The 26,155-nt window shown below is 35.4% G+C and overlaps 2 protein-coding genes across 7 annotated transcripts in view; both read right to left on the bottom strand.

The window, feature by feature from the left end:
• The window catches only part of PCDH11X (protocadherin 11 X-linked), an 837,711-nt gene that overhangs the window by 158,656 nt on the left and 652,900 nt on the right, over positions 1-26,155 (bottom strand). The gene's annotated exons all lie outside the window — the stretch shown is intronic.
• On the bottom strand, positions 3,814-6,822 carry LOC100453072 (keratin, type I cytoskeletal 18-like). Its single transcript, XM_054544823.2, is given in 1 exon segment — positions 3,814-6,822. A coding segment is annotated over 1 exon segment (1,350 nt). The 5' UTR covers positions 5,241-6,822; the 3' UTR covers positions 3,814-3,890.

Raw genomic sequence — 26,155 nt, 5'->3', positions numbered from 1 at the left:
TAATGCTAACTTTAAAAAATTCTACAAAATGTGCCAAAAAGATTCAATTCTTCTTGATGTATAATTCAAATCACCCCAGTGAATCTCCTATTGAGTGCAAAACTAATATACTGTAGCAGTGTTGTACTTGTGTAGATTGCATAGAGTCTGAACTACAAAAATAGTGAAGCTCGAATCAAATTTTCTATTCAAATTGTATGTAAGGTTAAGGCTACTATATTAGTTTGTTCTCATGCTGCTGTAAAGAACTGCCCAAGACTGGGTAATTTATAAAGGAAAGAGGTTTAATTGACTCACAGTTCCACAGGGCTGGAAAGGCCCCATGAAACTTACCATCATGGTGGAAGGAAAAGCAGACACATCCTTCTTCACATGGCAGGAGGAAGGAGAAGTGTCAAGCAAAGGGGGAAAAGCCCCTTATAAAACCATCAGATCTCTTGAGAACTCACTCGTTATCATAAGAACAGTATGGGGGTAACCGTCCCCATGATTCAATTACCTCCTACCAGGTCCCTCCTGTGACACGTGGGGATTATGGGGACTATAATTCAAGATCAGATTTGGGTGGGGACACAGCCAAACCATATGCACTACAAACAGAGAAGCTGCAATGTGATTAACATAATGAGCATCTTATTTGCAGTGAAATAAATGTTGCAAATATAAAATTAATTATGTATCCCTGTATATTAAAATTTCCATCCATATTCCTCTGTGCCTGGAGTTTCAATAAAAATTAGGTTACTACTGGATCAAAGAAATATTAATTTGAAAATTGACAACAGCGAAAGTCATAATGTTGGCTTTATTATAGAGGTAACGAAAACCTTAGGAATCGAAACATTTTCACCAAATATGCAATTACCATTTTCTACATTAACAGAATTTTGGTTGACTGAACTTATGCAGTGCCATAATACCAGATGGCTTATTTTCTTTCATAGCCTAGAGTTGTACGTTTTCTTCCATTTCTGAAATTAACTCATTTTTCCTATTCTTCACAAAATCTTCCTAGTCCACAAGCTATTGGCTCTATTTTCTGCCCTCTTATTCAGGGGAAATCTTTGCAAAGGCTGTAATGGATACCACTTTCAAGTCTCATTTTTTAATGTTGACAGTGTTTATGCACTTCAAAGAGCACAGTGTTACAACTTAAATTTTATCTAGAATAAAATGATTAGAGAAGTCAAGGACCAGAGCCCTTAGACAGTCATCCGATTCAGCATCCTCAATACACACATGAAGAATGACATCAAGAGAAATAAAATGACTTAGATCTAAGACTAACACAACTAGTTAGAGACATAAGTAGAATTCGAATTCATGTTTTCATTACCAAGGAACTCACATACTATTAAATGCCACCATTTACAGATCATTTCCAAGACATGAAAACAATACGTATATCCAAAACTATTTGCTCAAGGAAAACTTTTATTGCAGGGAGTATCAACAGATCAGTGCTTTTAGAATACACATTTGGAAAATTCCAATTTAGATGAATACTAAATGCAATTTACCCCCTCATGTACACATCAACTGACAAGGGCAGAATAAGAGAAAATCATATTTTAAGAAACAAAATCTTGCTTTGGCAGATCCAACAAAATGATAATGCCTATTGAAAAATACTAATTAGCAATTTAACTTTGTCCTGAAGAGAAATAGAATATAATTCTTCCTTTTTGCTAAAAATATAAGGCAAAAATTTCCACCTCAAAATCTAGCCTTAATATTTTAAATTGTTCATGGCCATATAAAGCGAATCTAGCCAATCATAACTCCTTTTGGCAGCTACAATTAAAAGAATAATTCTGAGATATACAGAACTGGACACCTTAGAGAAAAATTTGTATATGATCACATTATTTTTTCATTTGGTTTTCTCCAGGCCATCTGACTTCACTAATTACATTGTCAAACTATCCTAACAACACAAATGTCAATTTAAAATCCTTCTTGGTTAGTTTGGATATTTAAGATAACAAATTCTTTTTTTTAAAGAATCTTTTTAAAGATTTTGCTGACTCCCAGGAAAAACTCAAGAAATATGAATTATGAAGGACTCAACTTTTCACAAAAATAAATGTGGGAATAAAAATTGTTTCATGGTCCATTAAAAGTTCCTACTAAGGCACTGGTTACACCGCTTTGGGAGGTACATGAAGCAGTTATGATAATATACAAATTTTAATGACCATGAGAAATTCCCAAAGCAAAATTTTGAGGGCTGGATCCATTATTTTCTTCAGTGTGGCAAAGAAAATACTAACAAATCAGTATTTCTAAAATATGCCTTTAAGCTATCCAAAATGTTTGAAACAATTGTAGCTCTCAAACATTTCATACCTTTTAATACTCAATCTGTTCTTGAGAGGGTGAATTCTAAATTAAGGCCATTTTTAAATGGGATTTGGTGGTGTATCTGGTCTTTAGGTCCACAGTGAAATTGATTTGTAAAGCGTGTTCCTTTGCATGATTTTAATGCAGGCAAAATACATGCCTCCAAGGTAATAATGTACAGTCTGCACATTGCTAAAAGACTTAAAAGTTTTAAAATTTCTTCCTTGTGAAATTGAAAATAATTTTCTTCTAAGCAATTTACCCAATTTCGAAGCTTTGACTGGTTTGTGAACAAACCTTTTTGAGTTGTACACATAGAAATAAAACAGGGATAAACCTCAATCATATCTAGAGAGAGAGAATATAATTGAAGTTTATTTTTAGAATAAAAAAATTTCAAAACTTTTTCTTCACATTTTCACCAACCTGTTTGCTCTATTACAAACTAATTTAAAAATTTGCTGTACTATAAAGAAAACAGTAGGTAATTAAAGCCTCTATATTGCATAAGTAAATGGACATGATATCAGAAAACAACTTTTACTTAAACACTTGAAGGTAGGCCATTTGTATATATTATTTTGAGAAATGTCTATTACAATCTCTTGTCTATTTATTAATCAGATTTTTTTCCTATTGAGTTGTTTGAGCTCCTCATATATTCTGGTTATTAATTCCTTGCCAGATGAGTAGTTTGTAAATATATCCCCCCCTTCTGTGGGTTGTCTCATCACTTTGTTGATTGTTTCCTTTGCTGTGCAGAAACTTTTTAACTTGCTGTGATCCCATTTGTCCATTTTTTGGTTTGATTGCTTGTGCCTCTGGGGCATTGGTCAATGAGTCTTTGCCCAGACCAATGTCCTGGATAGTTTCTCCAATATTTTCTTGTAGTAGTTTCATAGTTTGAGGTCTTAGATTTAAGTGTTTAATCCACTTGAATTTGATTTTTGTATATAGCAAGAGATATGGGTCAAGTTTAATTCTTCTGCATATGGATATCCAGTTTTCCCAGAACCATTTAATGAAGAGACTCTCTTTTCCTCAGTTTATGTTCCTGGCACCTTTGTCAAAAATGAGTTCACTGTAAGTATGTGAATTTGTTTGTGGGTTCTCTATTCTGTTCCCCTGGTATATGTGTCTACTTTCATGCCAGTACCATGCTGTTTTGGTTACTATGGCTCTGTAGTATAATTTGAAGTCAGGTATTATGATTCCCCCAGTGTAGTTATTTTTGCTTAGCATAGCTTTAGTTATTCTGGGTCTTTTGTGGTTCCATATAAATTTTAGGATTATTTTTTCTGTTTCTCTGAAGAATGTCATTGGTGTTTTGATAGGAATTGTAGATGGCTTTGGGTAGTATGGACTTTGTAACAATATAGATTTTTCCAATCTATGAATATGAAATGTCTTTCAATTTTTTTGTATCTGCTTCAATTTCTTTCATCAATGTTTTATAGTTTTCATTGTATAAATCTTTTTTTTTTTTTTTGAACTCTGAACTTTTTATTGGCCTCCTGCTCCCCAAAGGGTACCCTGCTTCTGCTGGCTTAATGCCTCAGAACTTTGGTGTCGTTGGTCTCAGACACCACTTTGCCATCCACTATCCGGCGGGGGGTGGTCTTTTGGATGGTTTGCATGGAGTTGCTGCGGCCCAAGGCATCACCAAGAATGAAGTCCTCGCCATCTTCCAGCAGGCGGCGGTAGGTGGCGATCTCAGCCTCCAGCTTGACCTTGATGTTCAGCAGGGCCTCATACTCCTGGGCCTGGAGCTGTCTCTCTGCCTGGGTCTGTGCCAGCTCTGACTCCAGGTGCAGCAGGATCCCGTTGAGCTGCTCCATCTGTAGGGCGTAGCGGGCCTCCACCTCCCTCAGGTTGTTCTCCAAGCTGGCCTTCAGATTTCTCATGGAGTCCAGGTGGATCTCCAAGGACTGGACTGTACGTCTCAGCTCTGTGAGCATCATCTCAGCAGCTCCAACCTCGGCAGACTGTGTGGTGACCACTGTGGGGTTCTCCTCAATCTGCTGAGACCAGTATTTGTCTAGCTCCTCTCGGTTCTTCCCAGCCAGCTCGTCATATTGGGCCTGGATGTCTGCCATGATCTTGGCGAGGTCCTGAGATTTGGGGGCATCTACTTCCACAGTCAACCTAAAGCTGGCAATCTGGGCTTGTAGGCCTTTTACTTCCTCTTCGTGGTTCTTCTTCATGAAGAGCAGCTCCTCCTTGAGAGCCTCAATCTCTGTCTCCAGCTGCAGTCAAGTGACATTGGTGTCATCAATGACCTTGTGGAGCCCATGGATGTCGTTCTCCACAGACTGGCACATAGCCAGCTCTTTCTCATACTTGATTCCAAAGTCATCAGCAGCAAGACGGGCATTGTCAATATGCAGAATGATGCGGGCATTGTCCACAGTATTTGCGAAGATCTGAGCCCTCAGGTCCTCGATGGTCTTGAAGTAATGGCTCCAGTCTTTGACCTGGGGTCCCTTCTTCTCCAAGTGCTCCTGGATTTTGCTCTCCAGCCTCCGGTTCTCGGTCTCCAGGCTCCTCACTCTGTCCAGGTAAGAGGCCAGGCGGTCGTTCAGGCTTTGCATGGTCTTCTTGTTCTGGATGCCTGCCATTCCTGCCAGACCCCCAGCCATCCCCACGGCCAGGCCCCCAGGCCCCATGCCGCCCCGGAAGCTGGTCGAACGGGACACGGAGATCCGGGAACCAGAGCCCCCGGCGCCTGCATAGACGCTGGCTGCACTGCTGACCGGCCGGGCGCCGTAGCTGGGCACCTGGACAGAGCCCAGTGACCGGTAGTTTGTGGAGAAGGTGGAGCGAGTAGTGAAGCTCAAGCTGTCCGGGGAGGAGAAAGATAAGATAAGACTCAGGCTTTGCCAACGATGGTGGCCCATTGTAGAAATCTTTCAAGTTTTTGGTTATTTATTCTTGGATACTTTATTTTATTTTTAGCTATTGTAAATGGTGTTTCTTTTTTGGTTTCTTTTGCAACTTATTTGCTGTTGGCATATAGAAATACTACTAATGTTTTTCTGTGTATGTTGGATTTGTATCCTGCAACTTTACTAATTCCAATTTGTTTATCAGTTCCAATAGTTTTTTGGTGAGGACTTTAAGGTTTTTTTAAATATAAGATTACATTGTCTACAAACAAGAATAATTTGACTTCTTCTTTTTCAATTTGAATGCCCTTTATTTCCTTCTCTTATCTAAGTAGAGAACTATGCTGAATAAAAGTGGTAAAAGTGCACATGCTTTTATTGTTCTTGATCTTAGAGGAAAGAGTTACAGACTTTCCTTGTTTGGTATGATACTAGCTGTGGGCTTAACAAATGTGACTTTTATTGTGTTGATATATGTTCATTCTATACCCAGTTTTTTGAGAGATGCCAATCAAAACTACAATGAGAAATCATCTCGCCCCAGTTAAAATGGCTTTTATCCAAAAGAGAGGCAGTCACAAATTCTGGCAAGGGTAGGGATAAAAGGGAACGCTCATACGTTTTTGATGAAAATGTAAATTAGTACAACCACTATGGAGAACAGTATAGAGGTTCCTCAAAAAACTAAAATTAGACCCACCATATGATCCAGCAGTTCCACTGTTGGGTTTAAATCCAAATGAAAGAAAATCAGTATATCGAAGAGATATCTGCACTCCCATGTTTATTTTGCAGCACTATTCACAATACCCAAGAAATGAAAGCAATCTAAGTGTCCAATGGATGAATGGATAAAGAAAATGTGCTGCATATTCAGAATGGGTTATCATTCAGCCATAAAGAGAATGAAATTCTGTCATTTGCAACAACATGTATGGAGCTGAAGGATATTGTGTTAAGTGAAATAAGTCAGACACAGAAAGACAAATGTTACATGTTTTCAATCATATATGGCAGCTAAAAAAAAATTTGAACTCAATGGCGGTTGAGAGTGAAATGATGTTTGCCAAAGGCTGGAAAGCATAGAGGAGACAGAAGGATAAAGTGAAGATAGTTAATGTGTACAAACATAGAGTTAGATAGAATGCATAAGATCTAGTATTTGGTAGCACAATAGGGTGACTCTAGTTAACAGTAATTTGTTGTTTATTTTTAAATAACTAAAAGAGTGGAATTGGAATGTTCCTAAAACAAAAAAAATGATAAAGGCTTGAGATGTTGGGTTATCCCTGATTTGATCATTATACATTATATGTCTGTATCAAAACATTACACATACCTCATAAAAATATACAACTATTATATACCCATAATAAAGTTAAAAATAACAAATGAAAATAAAGCACTTGAAAGTCTTATTTTATTAGTGAATGTCAGTTTTGTAAGTTCTATAGCATATTTTCTCTTTCTATATGTTTGTATGCCTTGCTAAACATATTAAGCTCTGCACACAACTTAGGACATAGTTTGGAAACAGAGATTTCATTTCAGAAGTACTTATATGGATCATATATTATATGCATGTCTATACTTATATTAATACTATATTATTTACATTTTCTATTACATATAGCATATGTAACAGAAAACTAGAATAAGAAATAGGCCATATAGCACCCAGATTCATAAAGCAAGTCCTGAGTGACCTACACAGAGACTTAGACTCCCACACATTAATAATGGGAGACTTTAACACCCCACTGTCAACATTAGACAGATCAACGAGACAGAAAGTCAACAAGGATACCCAGGAATTGAACTCAGCTCTGCACCAAGTGGACCTAATAGACATCTACAGAACTCTCCACCACAAATCAACAGAATATACATTTTTTTCAGCACCACACCACACCTATTCCAAAATTGACCATATACTTGGAAGTAAAGCTCTCCTCAATAAATGTAAAAGAACAGAAATTGTAACAAACTGTCTCTCAGATCACAGTGCAATCAAGCTAGAACTCAGGATTAAGAATCTCACTCAAAACCGCTCAACTACGTGGAAACTGAACAACCTGCTCCTGAATGACTACTGGGTACATAACGAAATGAAGGCAGAAATAAAGATGTTCTTTGAAACCAACGAGAACCAAGACACAACATACCAGAATCTCTGGGATGCATTCAAAGCAGTGTGTAGAGGGAAATTTATAGCACTAAATGCCCACAAGAGAAAGCAGGAAAGATCCAAAATTGACACCCTAACATCACAATTAAAAGAACTAGAAAAGCAAGAGCAAACACATTCAAAAGCTAGCAGAAGGCAAGAAATAACTAAAATCAGAGCAGAACTGAAGGAAATAGAGACACAAAAAACCCTTCAAAAAATCAATGAATCCAGGAGCTGGTTTTTTGAAAGGATCAACAAAATTGATAGACCGCTAGCAAGATTAATAAAGAAAAAAAGAGAGAAGAATCAAATAGATGCAATAAAAAATGATAAAGGGGATATCACCACCGATCCCACAGAAATACAAACTACCATCAGAGAATATTACAAACACCTCTACGCAAATAAACTAGAAAATCTAGAAGAAATGGATAAATTCCTCAACACATACACCCTCCCAAGACTAAACCAAGAAGAAGTTGAATCTCTGAATAGACCAATAACAGGAGCTGAAATTGTGGCAATAATCAATAGCTTACCAACCAAAAAAAGTCCAGGACCAGATGGGTTCACAGCCGAATTCTACCAGAGGTACAAGGAGGAGCTGGTACCATTCCTTCTGAAACTATTCCAATCAATAGAAAAAGAGGGAATCCTCCCTAACTCATTTTATGAGGCCAGCATCATCCTGATACCAAAGCCTGGCAGAGACACAACAAAAAAAGAGAATTTTAGACCAATATCCTTGATGAACATTGATGCAAAAATCCTCAATAAAATACTGGCAAACAGAATCCAGCAGCACATCAAAAAGCTTATCCACCATGATCAAGTGGGCTTCATCCCTGGGATGCAAGGATGGTTCAATATACGCAAATCAATAAATGTAATCCAGCATATAAACAGAACCAAAGACAAAAACCACATGATTATCTCAATAGATGCAGAAAAGGCCTTTGACAAAATTCAACAACCCTTCATGCTAAAAACTCTCAATAAATTAGGAATTGATGGGACGTATCTCAAAATAATAAGAGCTATTTATGACAAACCCACAGCCAATATCATACTGAATGGGCAAAAACTGGAAGCATTCCCTTTGAAAACTGGCACAAGACAGGGATGCCCTCTCTCACCACTTCTATTCAACATAGTGTTGGAAGTTCTGGCCAGGGCAATTAGGCAGGAGAAGGAAATCAAGGGTATTCAATTAGGAAAAGAGGAAGTCAAATTGTCCCTGTTTGCAGATGACATGATAGTATATCTAGAAAACCCCATTGTCTCAGCCCAAAATCTCCTTAAGCTGATAAGCAACTTCAGCAAAGTCTCAGGATACAAAATCAATGTGCAAAAATCACAAGCATTCTTATACATCAATAACAGACAAACAGAGAGCCAAATCATGAGTGAACTCCCATTCACAATTGCTTCAAAGAGAATAAAATACCTAGGAATCCAACTTACAAGGGATGTGAAAGACCTCTTCAAGGAGAACTACAAACCACTGCTCAAGGAAATAAAAGAGGATACAAACAAATGGAAGAACATTCCATGCTCATGGGTAGGAAGAATCAATATCATGAAAATGGCCATCCTTCCCAAGGTAATTTACAGATTCAATGCCATCCCCATCAAGCTACCAATGACTTTCTTCACAGAATTGGAAAAAACTACTTTAAAGTTCATATGGAACCAAAAAAGAGCCCGCATCGCCAAGTCAATCCTAAGCCAAAAGAACAAAGCTGGAGGCATCATGCTACCTGACTTCAAACTATACTACAAGGCTACAGTAACCAAAACAGCATGGTACTGGTACCAAAACAGAGATATAGATCAATGGAACAGAACAGAGCCGTCAGAAATAATGCCACATATCTACAACCATCTGATCTTTGACAAACCTGAGAAAAACAAGCAATGGGGAAAGGATTCCCTATTTAATAAATGGTGCTGGGAAAACTGGCTAGCCGTATGTAGAAAGCTGAAACTGGATCCCTTCCTTACACCTTATACAAAAATCAATTCAAGGTGGATTAAAGACTTAAATGTTAGACCTAAAACCATAAAAACCCTAGAAGAAAACCTAGGCAATACCATTCAGGACATAGACATGGGCAAGGACTTCATGTCTAAAACACCAAAAGCAATGGCAACAAAAGCCAAAATTGACAAATGGGATCTAATTAAACTCAAGAGCTTCTGCACAGCAAAGGAAACTACCATCAGAGTGAACAGGCAACCTACAAAATGGGAGAAAATTTTCGCAACCTACTCATCTGACAAAGGGCTAATATCCAGAATCTACAATGAACTCCAACAAATTTACAAGAAAAAAACAAACAACCCCATCAAAAAGTGGGCGAAGGACATGAACAGACACTTCTCAAAAGAAGACATTTATGCGGCCAAAAAACACATGAAAAAATGCTCTCCATCACTGGCCATCAGAGAAATGCAAATCAAAACCACAATGAGATACCATCTCACACCAGTTAGAATGGCAATCATTAAAAAGTCAGGAAACAACAGGTGCTGGAGAGGATGTGGAGAAATAGGAACACTTTTACACTGTTGGTGGGACTGTAAACTAGTTCAACCCTTGTGGAAGTCAGTGTGGCGATTCCTCAGGGATCTAGAACTAGAAATTCCATTCGACCCAGCCATCCCATTACTGGGTATATACCCAAAGGACTATAAATCATGCTGCTATAAAGACACATGCACACGTATGTTTATTGCCGCATTATTCACAATAGCAAAGACTTGTAACCAACCCAAATGTCCAACAATGATAGACTGGATTAAGAAAATGTGGCACATATACACCATGGAATACTATGCAGCCATAAAAAATGATGAGTTCATGTCCTTTGTAGGGACATGGATGAAATTGGAAATCATCATTCTCAGTAAACTATCACAAGAACAAAAAACCAAACACCGCATATTCTCACTCATAGGTGGGAATTGAACAATGAGAACACATGGACACAGGAAGGGGAACGTCACACTTCGGGGACTGTTGTGGGTTGGGGGGAGGTGGGAGGGATAGCATTGGGAGATATACCTAATGCTAGATGACGAGTCGGTGGGTGCAGTGCACCAGCATGGCACATGTATACATATGTAACTTACCTGCACATTGGGCACATGTACCATAAAACTCAAAGTATTATAATAATAATAATAATAATAATAATAAAAGAAAAAAAATTAAAAAAAAAAAGAGATAGGCCATATAATTACCATTTCAAAAATATCTATTTCAACTTTATTTCAGGCAGATGTTTACATGTTTTTGTATATGAAAGCATGTTTTTTAAAATCCATAAAGAAAAATTTGAACTTATTTCAATAATGTTCACTATCATAAATATTGCATTGTTCCCCCAAAGTAATGTTCTTTTATTTTCACTTTAAAATTTGCTACAAAATGAGAAAGATAGTGATGTTTATTCATTGACAGTATTTTTTCTCCTAATACATCAGTTTAGAGAGATGCATCTGGATGGACAACTTATAAAACTCCAAATAAATTGATTATTTTATTATATAGATCTTAATATTTACATATAAAATATTTAAGGAGATGAAATAATTGAAATGAAAGTACAGTTTTGGAAGTGCAAGCTGACTTGATAATTCTCTTTATAAATATGTTTTCATAATCTCATATGTGATATTAGCACAGACTGAAGTTGTGATTTCTTGTAATCACAGTGAATTACTGACAGCTTAACAGTAGTACCATGCTGGCATTTTCAAAGAATTGGAGACTTTATTTTCTATATTTATATTTTTTCTCTCTAATATATATTTATTGGGACTTTGTAACTGTATGAACACAAGCTTTGGCAGAAATTTTTAGTCTTGGAACCAACTGGTTATTTATATGTTGTATTGTAACACATGGGGAAAGGAGGGATCCTTGAAATGATAGGCCACATCTAACAATACAGTCTCTGAATAATGCTATTGTTTTAACTATTAGGAAAATCATATCAAAGAAAAAATGAAAAATAAACGTATTAGAAAATTTATTTTCTATTATAACAATTAAAGGAATGGAATAAAATGCAAATCCATGTTTTCTTGATATTGAAAGATATATGATTATTATTTTAGTTTAAATATAAATTATTTTAAAATTTACTGTTTAATGGCAATGTTCATGCATAATTGTTATCCACAGAATTACCTAGTTTTACATTTTCAAATATCAATGGATAAACCAGACATATGGGAATTTGGCTGCAGATTTTAGGAATAAACAAGAAAAGACATTTTCCATGTGGTGAAACATATTGGATATCTACTGTGGAGAACCAATCTTCTTAGATGATATGTTGATAAATATTTTATGTCAGCAAAGAACAAAGCATAAAAAGCAGTGCCACAAACATGAAGAGGAAGCGAAAATAGAAGCAAGCTATTTCAAACAGAATTAAATAAAAGCTTATATGCGCAGGAAGAGGAGGGGGAGTATGAGGAACTTATTTTATCAGTCTGACAGATTAACTCACTGCAAAAGACATGTTAAAAGGTTTTTTGAATAAACCAAATGCTGTCTGCCTTAAAAATCATCTGCACTTCATGATTAGAAGATACAGATTTAAGGTAATGGCTCTTTGGATATTCAAAATATAAATATTATATTTTGGTATTTATAAAAGGAGAGTATACCGCTAAGAGATAACATGTTGCCTAAGTTTTAGTTCTTATATAACAAGGAAGGAGATATAAATCTTTAATACACTATAAATTTGATTCTGCATTTGTCTGAGTTCCTATTAATCGCTCCCTTTTCTTTGTTTCTTTAAACATAAAATGATGTTTCTGCTACACAGTTTGGAGAATTCACACAGAATTTAGTTCAAATACGCATATTAATATTGCTAAGAATTTGACTGAAATTTAATCTAAGAGAATATAACTATGACTAGCTAAGATATTTATTCAAACTATAAGCCAGTCCTATCCATTCCTCGAATGCCTATTGTGCTCAGATGAAATATCATGTCCCATGGTGAAAAATATATATCCCCAATCCCTAAGTAGCAATATTTTCCTATTCTCTTTCAATTTTTGTACTCTGTTGTACAAAGAATTACCAGTGTTCACTTATTTTGCATGGACATAACTCACTGAAAAACTTTCCAAAATGATTTTACTTTTAAAAAGTAGAATTAAATTCAAGTCAACACGTACTTTTGCTTGTGGAAATTAAAGGGTATTTTTTATAATTTGCCAAAATTCCCAAAACACAATGTGAGTTTCCTAAAATACAACAATCAATTCTGATTTTTCCCCTATAATTTGAAATCTTATACGAGAATTTCAAGTGTCAAGAGAGAGAGAAATATACTCATATCTTGAATAACAAATACATTTGGTTTAAATAAGATTTTGAAATTATGTTTTTTCCTACTAGAAGAGATTTTTTTAAGAATACAAATTATCCCCATAGGTTGACTAAGTTAAATAAGAATTTGTCATGTGATTTTGAATTAGATATGGATAAACTTCCTAATTCTTTAATTTTCATTAAACTGTTGTTATTCCCTATAAATAATTAATGGAATAACTTGAAAAGGAGGTCATGTGTGGTGGCTCATGCCTATAATTCCAAGGATTTGGATGGCTAAGGCAGGAGTATGGCTTGAGGCAAGGAGCTCCAGGCTAAAGTGAGCCATGATCACACCACTGCACTTCAGCCTGGGAGACAGAGTGAGACCCTGTCTCTAAAAATAAATAAATAAGCCAAAGTTAGTGCATCATTACATTCTTTCAACATTACACTATATACCAGTATTACTGCATTCTGAGGACCTTTCTCAAAATCCCTTCCTTTTGAAAAATGGGCACCATCAGGAATGGGCACGTAATGTTCCCAGCTATCACTTGGCCCTTTAGCTAAAATAATTTAAATGAGATACATTGGGAAGAATCTAAATCAAAGATTTAGGAGTCATAAAGGTATCACAGAATGTAGCACTGATACTAATAAAAATATGATGCCACCAAACACACAAGTGTTAACACAAATGCAAAACTTCCTGACAACAAAAGTCACTAAGAACAAATCCTTTACGTAGGTGAAACTATTTTCTGGCAATGTATAATCAAAACCCAGTCATATTCTAGGGAAAAAGATACATGCAGAAGCAAATAATGCATTAACACATTTCCTCACAATATTTTTCTCAAAATTTTTGTGCAAGATTAATGTATATTTAGTTTACATAGGGTTTACATAAAGGATAAGCTAAAATTGTGTCGGGTACGATGCCACCTTAATAAATATTTGTTGAATTAATGAAAACATGTTGAAAGTTTAAGAGTCAATATGTCACAATTACCCTGTGATACTCATTCCAGCTCAGTGAAAAGCAACAAAACCAAACCTAAGAATGAAAAAAAAATTGTATTTCGTTCATGCCCATATCTAATCCATTTCTCACCCTTTTAAGACAAATTTCCTAAATAGTCTTTTTCTCAGACTTCTTTATAACCCATTTCTTTCATAATGAACATTCTTCTGCATCATCAACTTAGTTTTCCAAGCCATGAATTCTTCACCAATAAAAATTTCTGGAACACTGTACTGTACTGTTCATGTCTTTTAAACTTAAAAAAAGAAAAAATATTTTTGCTAACTATGCCTGTCTGTGTAGAATTCCCAAATGTAAAACACCACCAAAATAAAGCATTTCTGACACTCGTTGAACCAAACATATTATTGATTATTTAGTATGTTTCAGGTCTTGCTATGTACCAAGAACACTGTGCTGAATAAATGACATTGTCCCAGACCCCACTTGGCACTTATTTTATATGTTTGTGTGTATATATGTATTTAGATAGATACATATTTAGATACATATATATTTTACATATAGATATATAATATCTATATATACTGATTATATATAAATATGTATATAAACACTGATTACACTTATAATTATATATAATTATAATACATATAATTTTATTATATGTTTAATTTATATCTGTATGAAGATATGCTAATTTACAGGCCTGTATTTAGCGCTTTTGAGCAGTCTTTTCATTCTGTAATTAGTATGCTGTGTAAATAATTTCACTTCAGTGAGCCACTTTTTAAAATGGGCAGGTGAGGTGACATTTTTCTATAAGTGATTGATTCAAACTAATTATCTTTATACAAGTACAGACACAGATTATGGAACATCAGCCCACCGGAACTATTACTGTTATTTTAAATTTTAGAATATATTCAATTTATATGCACACAAAGCAAGTAGGTACAGTTTTCATTGAAAATAATATTAATATAGCAAGAGTCAAAAGACCACACAAATTTCACCTGATTTGCAAATACTTGCAATCACTTCACAAGCTCTGACTTTTAAGAATGTAGGTATTTTAAACGCTGTTTCAAATCGAAGAAATACCTTCTTTGGTTTTCAAAAGACATGTAGATCATACACTGTCTCAGGAGAAAAAATTATTTAGAAATAATTTATTAGACAATAGAGAAAAGTAAAACACAGCACTGTATGTCGTACCATAAAAAGAAAAAAAAACATAATCTCATTCTGTTAACTAAATAGTTGGAGAGGATTCCATGAATATGCCTTTTGAATTTGATAGCATTTCTTGTGTCAAAATTTGACTACTGATTAGAAAGATAACTGACGGGATTTTCACATCTCTACCATTACATTGCTTACTTGGTATGTAACTTCCACAGACTTAATGTAGTTTGTAAAGTCAGTATACAGGAATTCATCTTCCTATAGTTTCATAAAATAACATTAATTCGGATGAAATTTAGAACAGATACTCACGACTATAATATTTGCTGTAAGTTTCTATATGGTTGTCCTGTGTGATATGTGATGTGGTGGTCCAAAAAAATGTTTATCATAGTGTAATTCACCAAAATAAGCTACTTCACTAGTTTGCATTGACTTAGCAATGAAGGAATTCATTTGTTCTCTATCATTAAAATATAATCCCAAATTAATATTTAATACTGCATAGATTGTGTCATTAACAGTTATATTTATAAGACAGATTTAGGAGAAGTATTTGTCTACTTCAAACACTGTTATAAATATTGACATATCCATAAAAAGGCAACATAATTATAATTCCATATAAGTCATTCACTAAGAATGCGAAGTAACTTGTAAAAGAGGGGTAGGAGAAAATAAGAAAAACAAAACTATGCAGGTAAAGGAAGGAAGACAAAGAGGGGCAGAATAAAATAACAAAAACAATAATACAGAAGTAAAGGAAGAAAGACCCAAATATTCCAAGTGCTATATTAGATCATATTTAATATTATATAATATATAAACTTGCTGGGGGCGGTGGCTCATGCCTGTAGTCCCAGCACTTCGGGAGGCTGAGGCGGGCAGATCACGAGGTCAGGAGATTGAGACAATCCTGGCCAACATGGTGAAACCCTGTCTCTACTAAAATACAAAAAAATTAGCTGGGTGTGGTGGGGCATGCCTGTAGTCCCAGCTACTTGGGAGGCTGAGACAGGGGAATCGCTTGAACCCAGGAGGTGGAGGTTGCAGTGAGCAGAGATCGCGCCACTGCACTCCAGCCTGGTGACACAGCAAGACTCCGTCTCAAAAAAAAAAAACAAACAAACATATATATATACACACACACATCTATATTATATAAACTACTATATATGTAATTTTTTTCTGTTTTTAGATCATCTCAGCTTTGCAGTACAGTACTCAAATATCATTTTAATACTTATGCTATCAGGATGGGCTCATCTTTCTTACAGAGAGTTCAAAATTATTTTCATTCTTATAGAAAGTTTTTGTTGTAGATGTTAGTGAGCTCAGAAATGAGTAGTTACGTGCTTGAGTTTATAAAGCTGTTAATATTTGAATCAAAGTCATATGGTTCAGATGAACATATTCTTTCTTTTGATAAATATTTGGTTTTGATTAATGAATTTCCACATGAATAAATATTCTCAGAAGGCATTTAGTCTGGATATAATATGGGTACATCTCTCTCTCTATCTACATAATTTGTCTATCCATATCCAAATACAGATAATATTAATATACAACAAAATTCACACATTTATGTGAACTAAAATATAACTTCACAGTCCTTCAGTTTTCATATCAGTTCCACGAATAACCTCAGATTAATAAATATATGATGATGTATAGTAGATGAAACTTTAATACCCATTTGAATCATTACCAGTCACCCTCCTGTTTCCTACATTTTGATTGTTAAACAAAACACAGAATTTAGTCTAGGGAGAATTTGACATAATTAAAGGAAAATTTTCATTTCTGTCTATCTACTAAAGTATTCTCTGATCATCAAATACTGTTAAGTAGTCAACTACAAACAAATTAGAATGCCATAAGTTTGTGGCTCTTCACTAAGTCAATCTGTATTAATCAGGTTTCATTGCTTTTCTTATCATGAAGTCTTTTTTGTGTTACATTCAGCCTAACAAAGTCTTGAGAATATGCCTACTTAGCAAACACATTTTCTTACCCTGTAACAGAAATAATTGAAAGACTCAAAGATAAAACTTTACTTTTGTTCTCACTGGAACTCAAGTGGTGAATGATTGAAACACATTTTAAGGTTTTCCATTTAAATCAGTGGTTTTTAAAATTTGCATACACATAGATCAAATGGATAATTTTACAAAAATATTATTTCCAGGCTACACTCCCAGGGAAAATAATGATATTAGTAGGACATAGCATTAATATTTCTTTTTTGCCTTTTTAATTTTGGTAAAACATACATAATATAAGATTTATATGTTATATGATGGATCTGCACATGAAAGTTTGAGGTACACTGATTTTAACTATTTAAAAAAATTATGCAAATGTACTTGTTTCATTCAAAAATTCGTACTCTTGATTAAAGGTTAGTGTTGCCGTCATGTAGCAGTCAGGTTACTGTGAAGGTATGGGCAAACTGCAAACAAACTTCTTGAGATATTAGAATGATCAAAAATTAAGTTTAGATTTGTAAATACAATGGTAAGTTGTGAAATCTTCCACAATTGGATGTCCTACTCTGATATAGCAAATGCATCAATATTAATAAATTGGAAACTTTTTCGACAGGCCTCTACTTAACCAACTCATTCGATTAAATAAAGCTCATTATTCTCACAGTGAATAAAACATTGACTTGATGAAGTCAACAAGCTTTATGTCCTCACCTCAGCTAGGATGCCACTTTACAGTATGCTCACTCACTTCTGAGCCAAAGCGAGTTTATGCTTAAGAAAAGTCAGATATTATTTAAAAATACATTTACATGAGCTGCATTTGCTATTGCAACCATTTAATTTAATTAAAATCTCATATAACCCAATGAAATATTAATATAAAAATAATTGCTTCAAAGAAGATGAAATTGAACTTTTCAGAAAGATTACAAAGGGCAAAATGCTGCAATGACTTGTCATAGAGTACTGTCTGAGCAAGAGAACTACAGAAGATTCAGAAAAAGTATCATAAAACTCTAGAAGCATTCCATACTCAGAACACTTTTCAAGAGCATTTAAAAACACACTCCATTTTATGGGGACAAAAACTGGACACTGCATACTATGTAATATTGGTAGACTGTATGTAATAAATATGGTGCATTGTGCTAAAATCAGTGAACATACATCCAAAGGCAAGGCAAAGATTCTACATCAAATTATGAAAGATAAATGTACACTTCTTTGTTTCAAGTATTTATTTATCATATATATGTAATATATATGAGATATGTATGCATTTCTTAATGATTTACCTGTTCATCTGATTGCTTTGATGAACCATCTTACCTCTGATTCTGACTGTGACTGTTAAAAGAGCATCTACTGGAATTAAATGGGGTTATGTGCTTACCAATAAAATCTTGATGTTCTATAACCTTCTAACCAAAGATCTGTTAGCCTAGCATTGTGAATAAAATTTAGCTCTAATATCTGATATCTGAGGTTGCATTCTTGGTGTGTATTTCTGAGTGTATATTTGTGTGAGGAAAATTTTCCCAGTGATCTGAGATGGATACAATGCAATCGACTTTATCTTTACCATTTCATGAACTCTATAATAAAGTTATTATTTATTCAATATTATATGCAATATTGATTTTTTAAACTATACAATTATACTCCTCCAAAATTTTAAGAAAAACACTACGATACATTAATATCTGTTACACCTACCATGTGCCAGGGGGTCTCTTTTTGTATGCATTTTATCATTTCAACAACTCTCTGACATAAATACTATTTTCATTCCTGTTAAATCAATGGGGAAACTGAAGTTGAGATAGAAAGGTGGGTGACAGAGCTGAGATTCTAACAAAGAGTTTCTGACTCTAAAGCTTTTTGTGGGCTTAACTACTGCATGATAATGACCTCCAGAATATTTTCTGGCAGAATGGGCAGAGCACGATGTAATTTGAGCTCTCATGTATGATTCAAATATAATCAAGATACTGTGTGTTTTAACCCATGCTCTATCATTATTTTTTTGTGAAATTTGTGCAAATAATCTATCCTTCTCCAGTCTCAATTTCCACATCTTTAAAATGGGGTATTTGTGTATATTATTCTAAACGTTCACTTTAACTTTAAAAGAATTTTTACACTCTCATATCAGGGACTAAATTTTGAATTAATAGGTTGACCAGAAATTCAGTTTCTGTGGCTTGATGTTTCTTGGTCTTCCACCGTTCATGAGAATGATCAACCATCTGGGAATAGTGTGGAGACAAACAAAAAATATTCAGTTTAATAGTTTATTACAATTTCTGATACAGAAGATTGAAGCTACTAAACAAGAAGTTAATTTGAAAGTTGTGTACTTCTCAAATAGCTATGTTGCCCTGATTCTATTCAGTTGACTATTTGTTGAGATTTTTCTCTAAAAATAAAGCTCTAGACTCCACCTGTAGGTTAATAATTGTAATCCATCAAGAATGAGCAAAAAAATCAGAGCATGCCTATGCTGATCTATCTTTTCTGAATCAATTTAGTAGGTGAAGGGCGTCAAACACTTGTTAAACTTGGCAAATCAAAGTAATGACATATTACATTATAAGAGGACTTTAGAAAAGTCCTATCTGCTACTGCACATTTAAGTGATGCCTATCCGAGGAACACTAAAGTAATCTGCAAAAGAACAGATCTACTTATGTGAGTCATTCTAAAAAGATATGAAAAAATATGAAAATCTGTTGCTATATATTTTTAAACATAATGCTTTTGCCAGCTAGCAAACAATAAAATTTCAGCTATAAGAAGTTACTGAAAACTATTAAAACTACATATACTACTTAGCCGAAACTTGGACTCCCCAAAATTCTCGAATTGTAAAGAGTTAATTAAGCTAATTAAGTACCCTTTCTCCACCACACACACATATTCTTGGTGGTGTATATGCTCAGTCTCTTTAGTTATCATTTTAAAAGATAGAGGAAATTTTGTGTGTTAGTCCATTTTCACACTGCTAATAATGACATACCTGAGACTGGGTAATTTATACAGGAAAAGGGTTTAATGAACATACAGTTCCACATGGCAGGGGGTGGAGGAGGCTCACACTCATGGCATAAAGCAAGGAGGAGCAAGTCACGTCTTACATGGATGGCAGCAGGCAAAGAAAGAGCTTGTTCAGGGACAATCCCATTTTTAAAACCATCAGATCTTGTGAGACTCATTCAGTACCAAGACAACAGTGCAGGAAAGACCCACCCCCATAATTCAGTCACTTCCCACTGGGTTCCCCCCACAACATATCGGAATTGTGGGAGTTACAATTAAAGATGAAATTTGGGTGGGGACACAGCCAAACCATATCATTCCGCCCCAGTCCATCCCAAATCTCACATCTTAACATTTCAAAAACAGTCATACCTTCCCAACAGTCTCCCAAAGTCTTAACTCATTTCAGCATTAACTCAAAAGTCCACAGTCCAACATCTCATCTGAGACAAGGCAAGCCCCATTCGCCTATCAGCCTGTAAAATCAAAGGCATATTAGTTACTTCCTAGATACAATGGGAGTAGTCATTGGGTAAATACAGCCATTTCAAATGGCAGAGATTGGCAAAACAAAGAGACTACAGGCCCCATGGAGGTCCAAAACTCAGCAGGGCAGTGAAATCTTAAAGCCTCAAAATGATCTCCTTTGACTCCATGTCTCACTTCCAGGTCACGCTGATGCAAGAAGTGGGTTCCCATGATCTTAGGCAGCTCTGCCTCTGTGGCTTGGCAGGGTACACCCTCCCTCCCAGCTGCTTTCATAGGCTGTTTTTTAGTGTCTGTGGCTTTTCCAGGCACGCAGTGCAAGCTGTCAGTGGATCTACCATTCTGGGGTCTGAGGGACAGTGGCCCTCTTTTCACAGCTCCACTAGGTGGTGCCCCAGTAGGGATTCTTTGTGCAGGCTCTAACCTCACATTTCCCTTCCACACTGCCCTAGCAGAGGTTCTCCATGAGGGCCCTGCCCCTGCAGCAAACTTCTGCTAGACATCCAGGTGTTTGCACACATCCCCTAAAACCTAGGTAGAGGTTCCCAAACCTCATTTCTTGACTTCCATGCACCCACAGGCCCAACATCACATGGAAGCTGCCAAAGCTTGGAACTTGCACCCTCTGAAGCCATGACTCAAGCTGTACCTTGGCCCCATTTATTTGTGGCTGGAGTGGCTGGGATGCAGGTACCAATTCCCTAGACTGCACACAGCACAGGGACCTGAGCCTGGCTCACAAAGCCATTTTTAAATCCTAGGCCTCTGGGCTTGTGATGGGAGGGGCTTCCATGAAGACCTCTCACATGCCCTGGTGACATTTTCCCCACTGTCTTGGTGATTAACATTCAGCTTCTAATTAGTTATGCAAATTTCTACAATTGGCTTTCATTTCTCCTCAAAAAATAGTAAATTCTTTTCTATCAAATTGTCAGGCTGCAAAATTTATGAACTTTTATATCTGTTTCCCACACAAAACTGAGTGCCTTTAACAGCACCCAAGTCGCCTCTTGAATGCTTTGCCACTTAGAAATTTCTTCTGCTAGATACCTTAAATCATCTCTCTCAAGTTCAAAATTCCACAAATCTTTAGAGAATGTGCAAAATGCGACCAGTCTCTTTGTTAAAACATAACAAGGATCACCTTTGCTCCAGTTCCTCATTTCCATCTGACACCACCTCAGCCTGGACTTTATTGTGCATATTGCTGTCAGCATTTTGGGCAAAGCCATTCAACAAGTCTCTAGGGAGTTCCAAACTTTCCCACATTTTCCTATCTTCTTCTGAGCCCTCCAACTGTTCCAACCCCTGCTTGTTATCCAGTTCGAAAGTCACCTCCACATTTTTGGGTATCTTTTCAGCAGCACCCTACTCCTGGAACCAATTTACTGTATTAATCTGTTTTCATGCTGCTCATAAAGACATACCTGAGACTGGGTAATTTATACGGGAAAAGATTTAATGGACTTACAGTTCCACATGGCTGGGGAGGCCTCACAATTATGGTAGAAGGCAAGGAGGAGCAAGTCACATCTTATAGGGATGGCAGCAGGCAAAGAGAGAGCTTGTGCTGGCAAACTTCCGTTTTTAAAGCCATCAGATCTTGTGAGACTCATTCAGTATCACAAGAACAGCACAGGAAAGGCCTGCCCCATAATTCAGTCACCTCCGACCAGGTTCCTCCTCCCACAACATTTGGGAATTATGCATTAAATTCAAGATGAGATTTGGGTTGGGACACAGTGAAACCATATCATTGCATGTAATATATTCAAGGCAATTTTGTACAATATTTTAGACAGTACATGCTCACTCCTGAGTCCATTTAATCCAAAAAGAAGTACATTATTTGCACACTACATAGGAAAGAGGCTGCACATGATATAGAATCATTTAAAATATTGGTTGATACTCAGAAAGTATTCTTTCTTTTTTTTTTAATTCTGCTTTGTGATGCCTTGAAGAGGAATTTCTAAGATTAAAATGTAAGTGTTATTAAGTAATAATAAGAATTTAAAATCTGGGCTGGCTTTGGTGACATATTGAGACATGACACAAAACCAATAATATGAGGTTAAATTAAGGAGTTCACTTAAGTTGAAGGCATTTGCTAACATGTTCTTTCAGAATTATTATGGAATCAAAGAGTAGGAACAAAAGCATAATTTTTCTAATCCAGTTTGCTTTTTCATTCCAAATCTGAATTTTAGTTATTTGGGACACTGCTGAAAATTCTACTCTTAATCACATTCAAGGGATATTCTATAATATTCCATATATATTTTTTCAGCAGTGTATCTTACTAGAAAGAAGCAATTCCTCAGAGCTAGCATAATTTTTAATTATAATTTAATTCAATTCAACATTCTCTCCTATATCTAGTGAAAATAAAGTACACTTGATCTTAAATATCCTAGTTTCATTAAGTAATTACAATATTAAAAAGTTTTAAAATCAGTTTTAGACTTCTCCTGATTCCTTTAAACTTTTCTTATGCATTAAGTTTTCCCAACTTAATTGTTTTCTTGGTCTCTTCTGAAAAACTATACTTTTAGTTTTTTAACCCCTCGTAATTTATGATGCATTCTTGATGTGAACTCTTAAAATCCATGTTGGAACTAACTTGTATTTATATCATCTTTTTTCAAGCAAGTTGTAGTATTTTAAAATATAAGGTCTCCTCACATAAATGTACATGATCCTCTGAGATTATTATGAACAACTCTATGCACATGAACTAGATGATCTAGAGGAAACTGACAAATTCCTGAAAACATACAATCTTCCAAGACTGAATCAGGAAGAAGTTGAAATTCTAAAGAGAGGAACATCAAGTTCCAAAATTGAATCAATAGTAAAAAACCTACCAATCAAAAAAAAAAAAAAAAAAAAAAAAAGCCCTGGACCAAATGGATTTACAGCTCAATTCTACCAGAAGTACAAAGAAGAGCTGGTACCAATTCTACTGAAACTATTCCAAAAAATCAAGGAGAAAGAGCTCCTCTGCAGCTCTTTCTAAAATACCAGCATCACCCTGAAAACAAAACCTGACAAAGACACAATAAGAAAAGGAAACTATAGGCCAATATTCTTGATAAACACAGACATGAAAATCCTCAACAAAATACTAACAAATGGACTCTGACAGCACATCAAAAAGTTAACTTGTCATGATCTAGTAGGCATTATTCATGAGATTGCAAGGTGGGTTCAACATACACAAATCAATAAATGTGATTTACTACATAAACACAATTAAAAACAAAAGTCATATTGTCATAAACTATTTTTCTCAATAGATGCAGAAAAAGCTTTCGATAAAATTCAACATCCCTTCATCATTAAAAAACAAAAAAAAAACCCCAACAGACTAGGCATCAAAGGAACACACCTTAAAACAATAAGAGCCACCTATGACAAACATGCAGCCGACATCATATTAAATGGACAAAAGCTGGAAGCACTCCCCTTGAGAACTGCAACAGGACATGAATGCCTACTATCACCACTGTTATACAACATAGTATTGGAAGAGCTAGCCAGAGCAATCAAGAAAGGGAAAGAAACAAAAGACATCCAAATAGGAAAAAAAAAAAAAGAGTCAAACTACCACTGTCTGTGGTTGACAAAATTCTATATTTAGAAAACCCTAAAGACTCTGTCAAAAAGTTCCTGGAACTGATAAAGAACTATAGTAAAGTTTCAGGATACGAAATCAATGTGCAAAAATCAGTAAATTTTTACACTCCCTCCCAAAAAAACATTCAAGCTGAGGGTCAAATCAAGAATGTCATCTCATTTACAATAACCACCAAAAACATAAAATACCTAGGAACACATCTAACCGAGGTGAAATATCTCTGCAAAGAGAACCACAAAACACTGCTCAAAGAAATCAGAGATGGCAAAAACACATGGAAAAACATTTCATGCTCATGGATTGGAAGACTTAATACATTAATATGGCCATACTGCCCAAAGCAATTTACAGATTCAACACTATTTCTATCAAACTACCAACATCATTTTTTACAGAACTAGAAAAAAAAACTATTCTAAAATTCATACGGTACAAAAAAGAGCCTGAATTGTGAAAGCTATGCTAAGCTAAAAGAAAAATACTGGAGGCATCACATTATCTGACTTTAAATTATACTATGAGGCTACGATAAAAAAAATAGCATGACACTAGTACAAAAACAGTCATGTAGACTCATGAAACAGGGTAGAGAACCCAGAAATAAAGCTGCACACCTACATAAAACCATCTTATCTTCAACAAAGTCAACAAAATTAAGCAATAGGGAAAGGACTCCCTATGTTATAAATGATGCTGGGATAGCTGGCTAGCCACATGCAGAAGAATAATAGTAGACCCATACCTTTTACCACATACAAAAATTAACTCAAGATAAGTTGAAGGTTTAAATGTAAAACCTCTAACTATAAGAATCCTAGAAGAAAACCTAGAAAACACCATTCTGGAAATTGGCCTTGGGATATAATTTATGGCTGCGTTCTCAAAAATGATTACATCAAAAACAAAAATTCACAAGTGGGAACTGATTAAACTAAAGATCTTCTGCACAACAAAAGAAACTATCAGCAGAGGAAAAACACAAACTCCAGAATAGGAGAAAATATTTACAAACTATGCATCTCACAGAGGACTAATATCAAGAATCTATAAGAAAGTTAAACAAATCAACAAGCAAAAACCTAATAACAACCCCATTAAAAATGGACAATGGACATGAACATACACTTCTCATAAGAAGACATACAGGTAGCCAACAAACATGAGCAAATGCTCCATATCACTAATCATCAGAAAAATGAAAATCAAAACCAAAATGAGATACCATCTCATACCAGTGATATGGAAAAAATGTTCCATATCACTAATCAGAAAAATGCAAATCAAAACCACAATAAGATACTATCTCTATCTCACACCAGTCAGAGCAACTATTATGAAAAAAAGACAAAAAACAACAGATGCTGGTGAGGCTATGGAGAAAAGGGAATGCTTATACACTGGTGGTGGGAATGTAAATTAATTCAGCCACTGTGTGAAGAAGCTTGGAGATTTCTCAAAGAATGTAAAATGGAATTACCATTTGACACAGCAATCCCATTACTGGGTATATACTCAAATAAATATAAATTTTTCTACCAAAAAGACACATGCCAACAGCATGTTCATTGCAGCAATATTCACAATAACAAGACATGGAATCAACCTAGGTGCCCAACAATAATGAACTGGATAAAGGAAGTGTGTTATGTATACACCGTAGAATACTACACAGCCATAAAAGAAAGGAAATGATGTCCTTTGCCATGAAATGAATGCAACTGGAGCCCATTACCCTAAGTAAAATAATACAAGTACATAAACCCAAATAACACATGTATTAGTCCATTTGCACACTGCTGATAAAGACATACTCAAGACTGGGCAACTTACAAAAGAAAGAAATTTAATGGACTTATGGTTCCACATGGCTGGGGAAGCCTCACAATCATGGTGACTTCACATCTTACATGGATGGCAGCGGGCAAAGGAATAGCTTGTGCTAGGAAACTCCCCCTTATAGGACCATCAGATCTTGTGGTACTTATTCACTATCATGAGAGCAGCATGGGAAAAGCCTGCCCCCATGATTCAATTACCTTCCACCCAGTTCCTCCCACAACACATGGAAATTCAAGATG

This window comes from Pongo abelii, chromosome X (genome assembly GCF_028885655.2).
Source record: "Pongo abelii isolate AG06213 chromosome X, NHGRI_mPonAbe1-v2.0_pri, whole genome shotgun sequence".
Taxonomy (NCBI): Eukaryota; Metazoa; Chordata; class Mammalia; order Primates; family Hominidae; genus Pongo; species Pongo abelii.
This window is presented reverse-complemented; position numbering and strand designations above follow the sequence as displayed.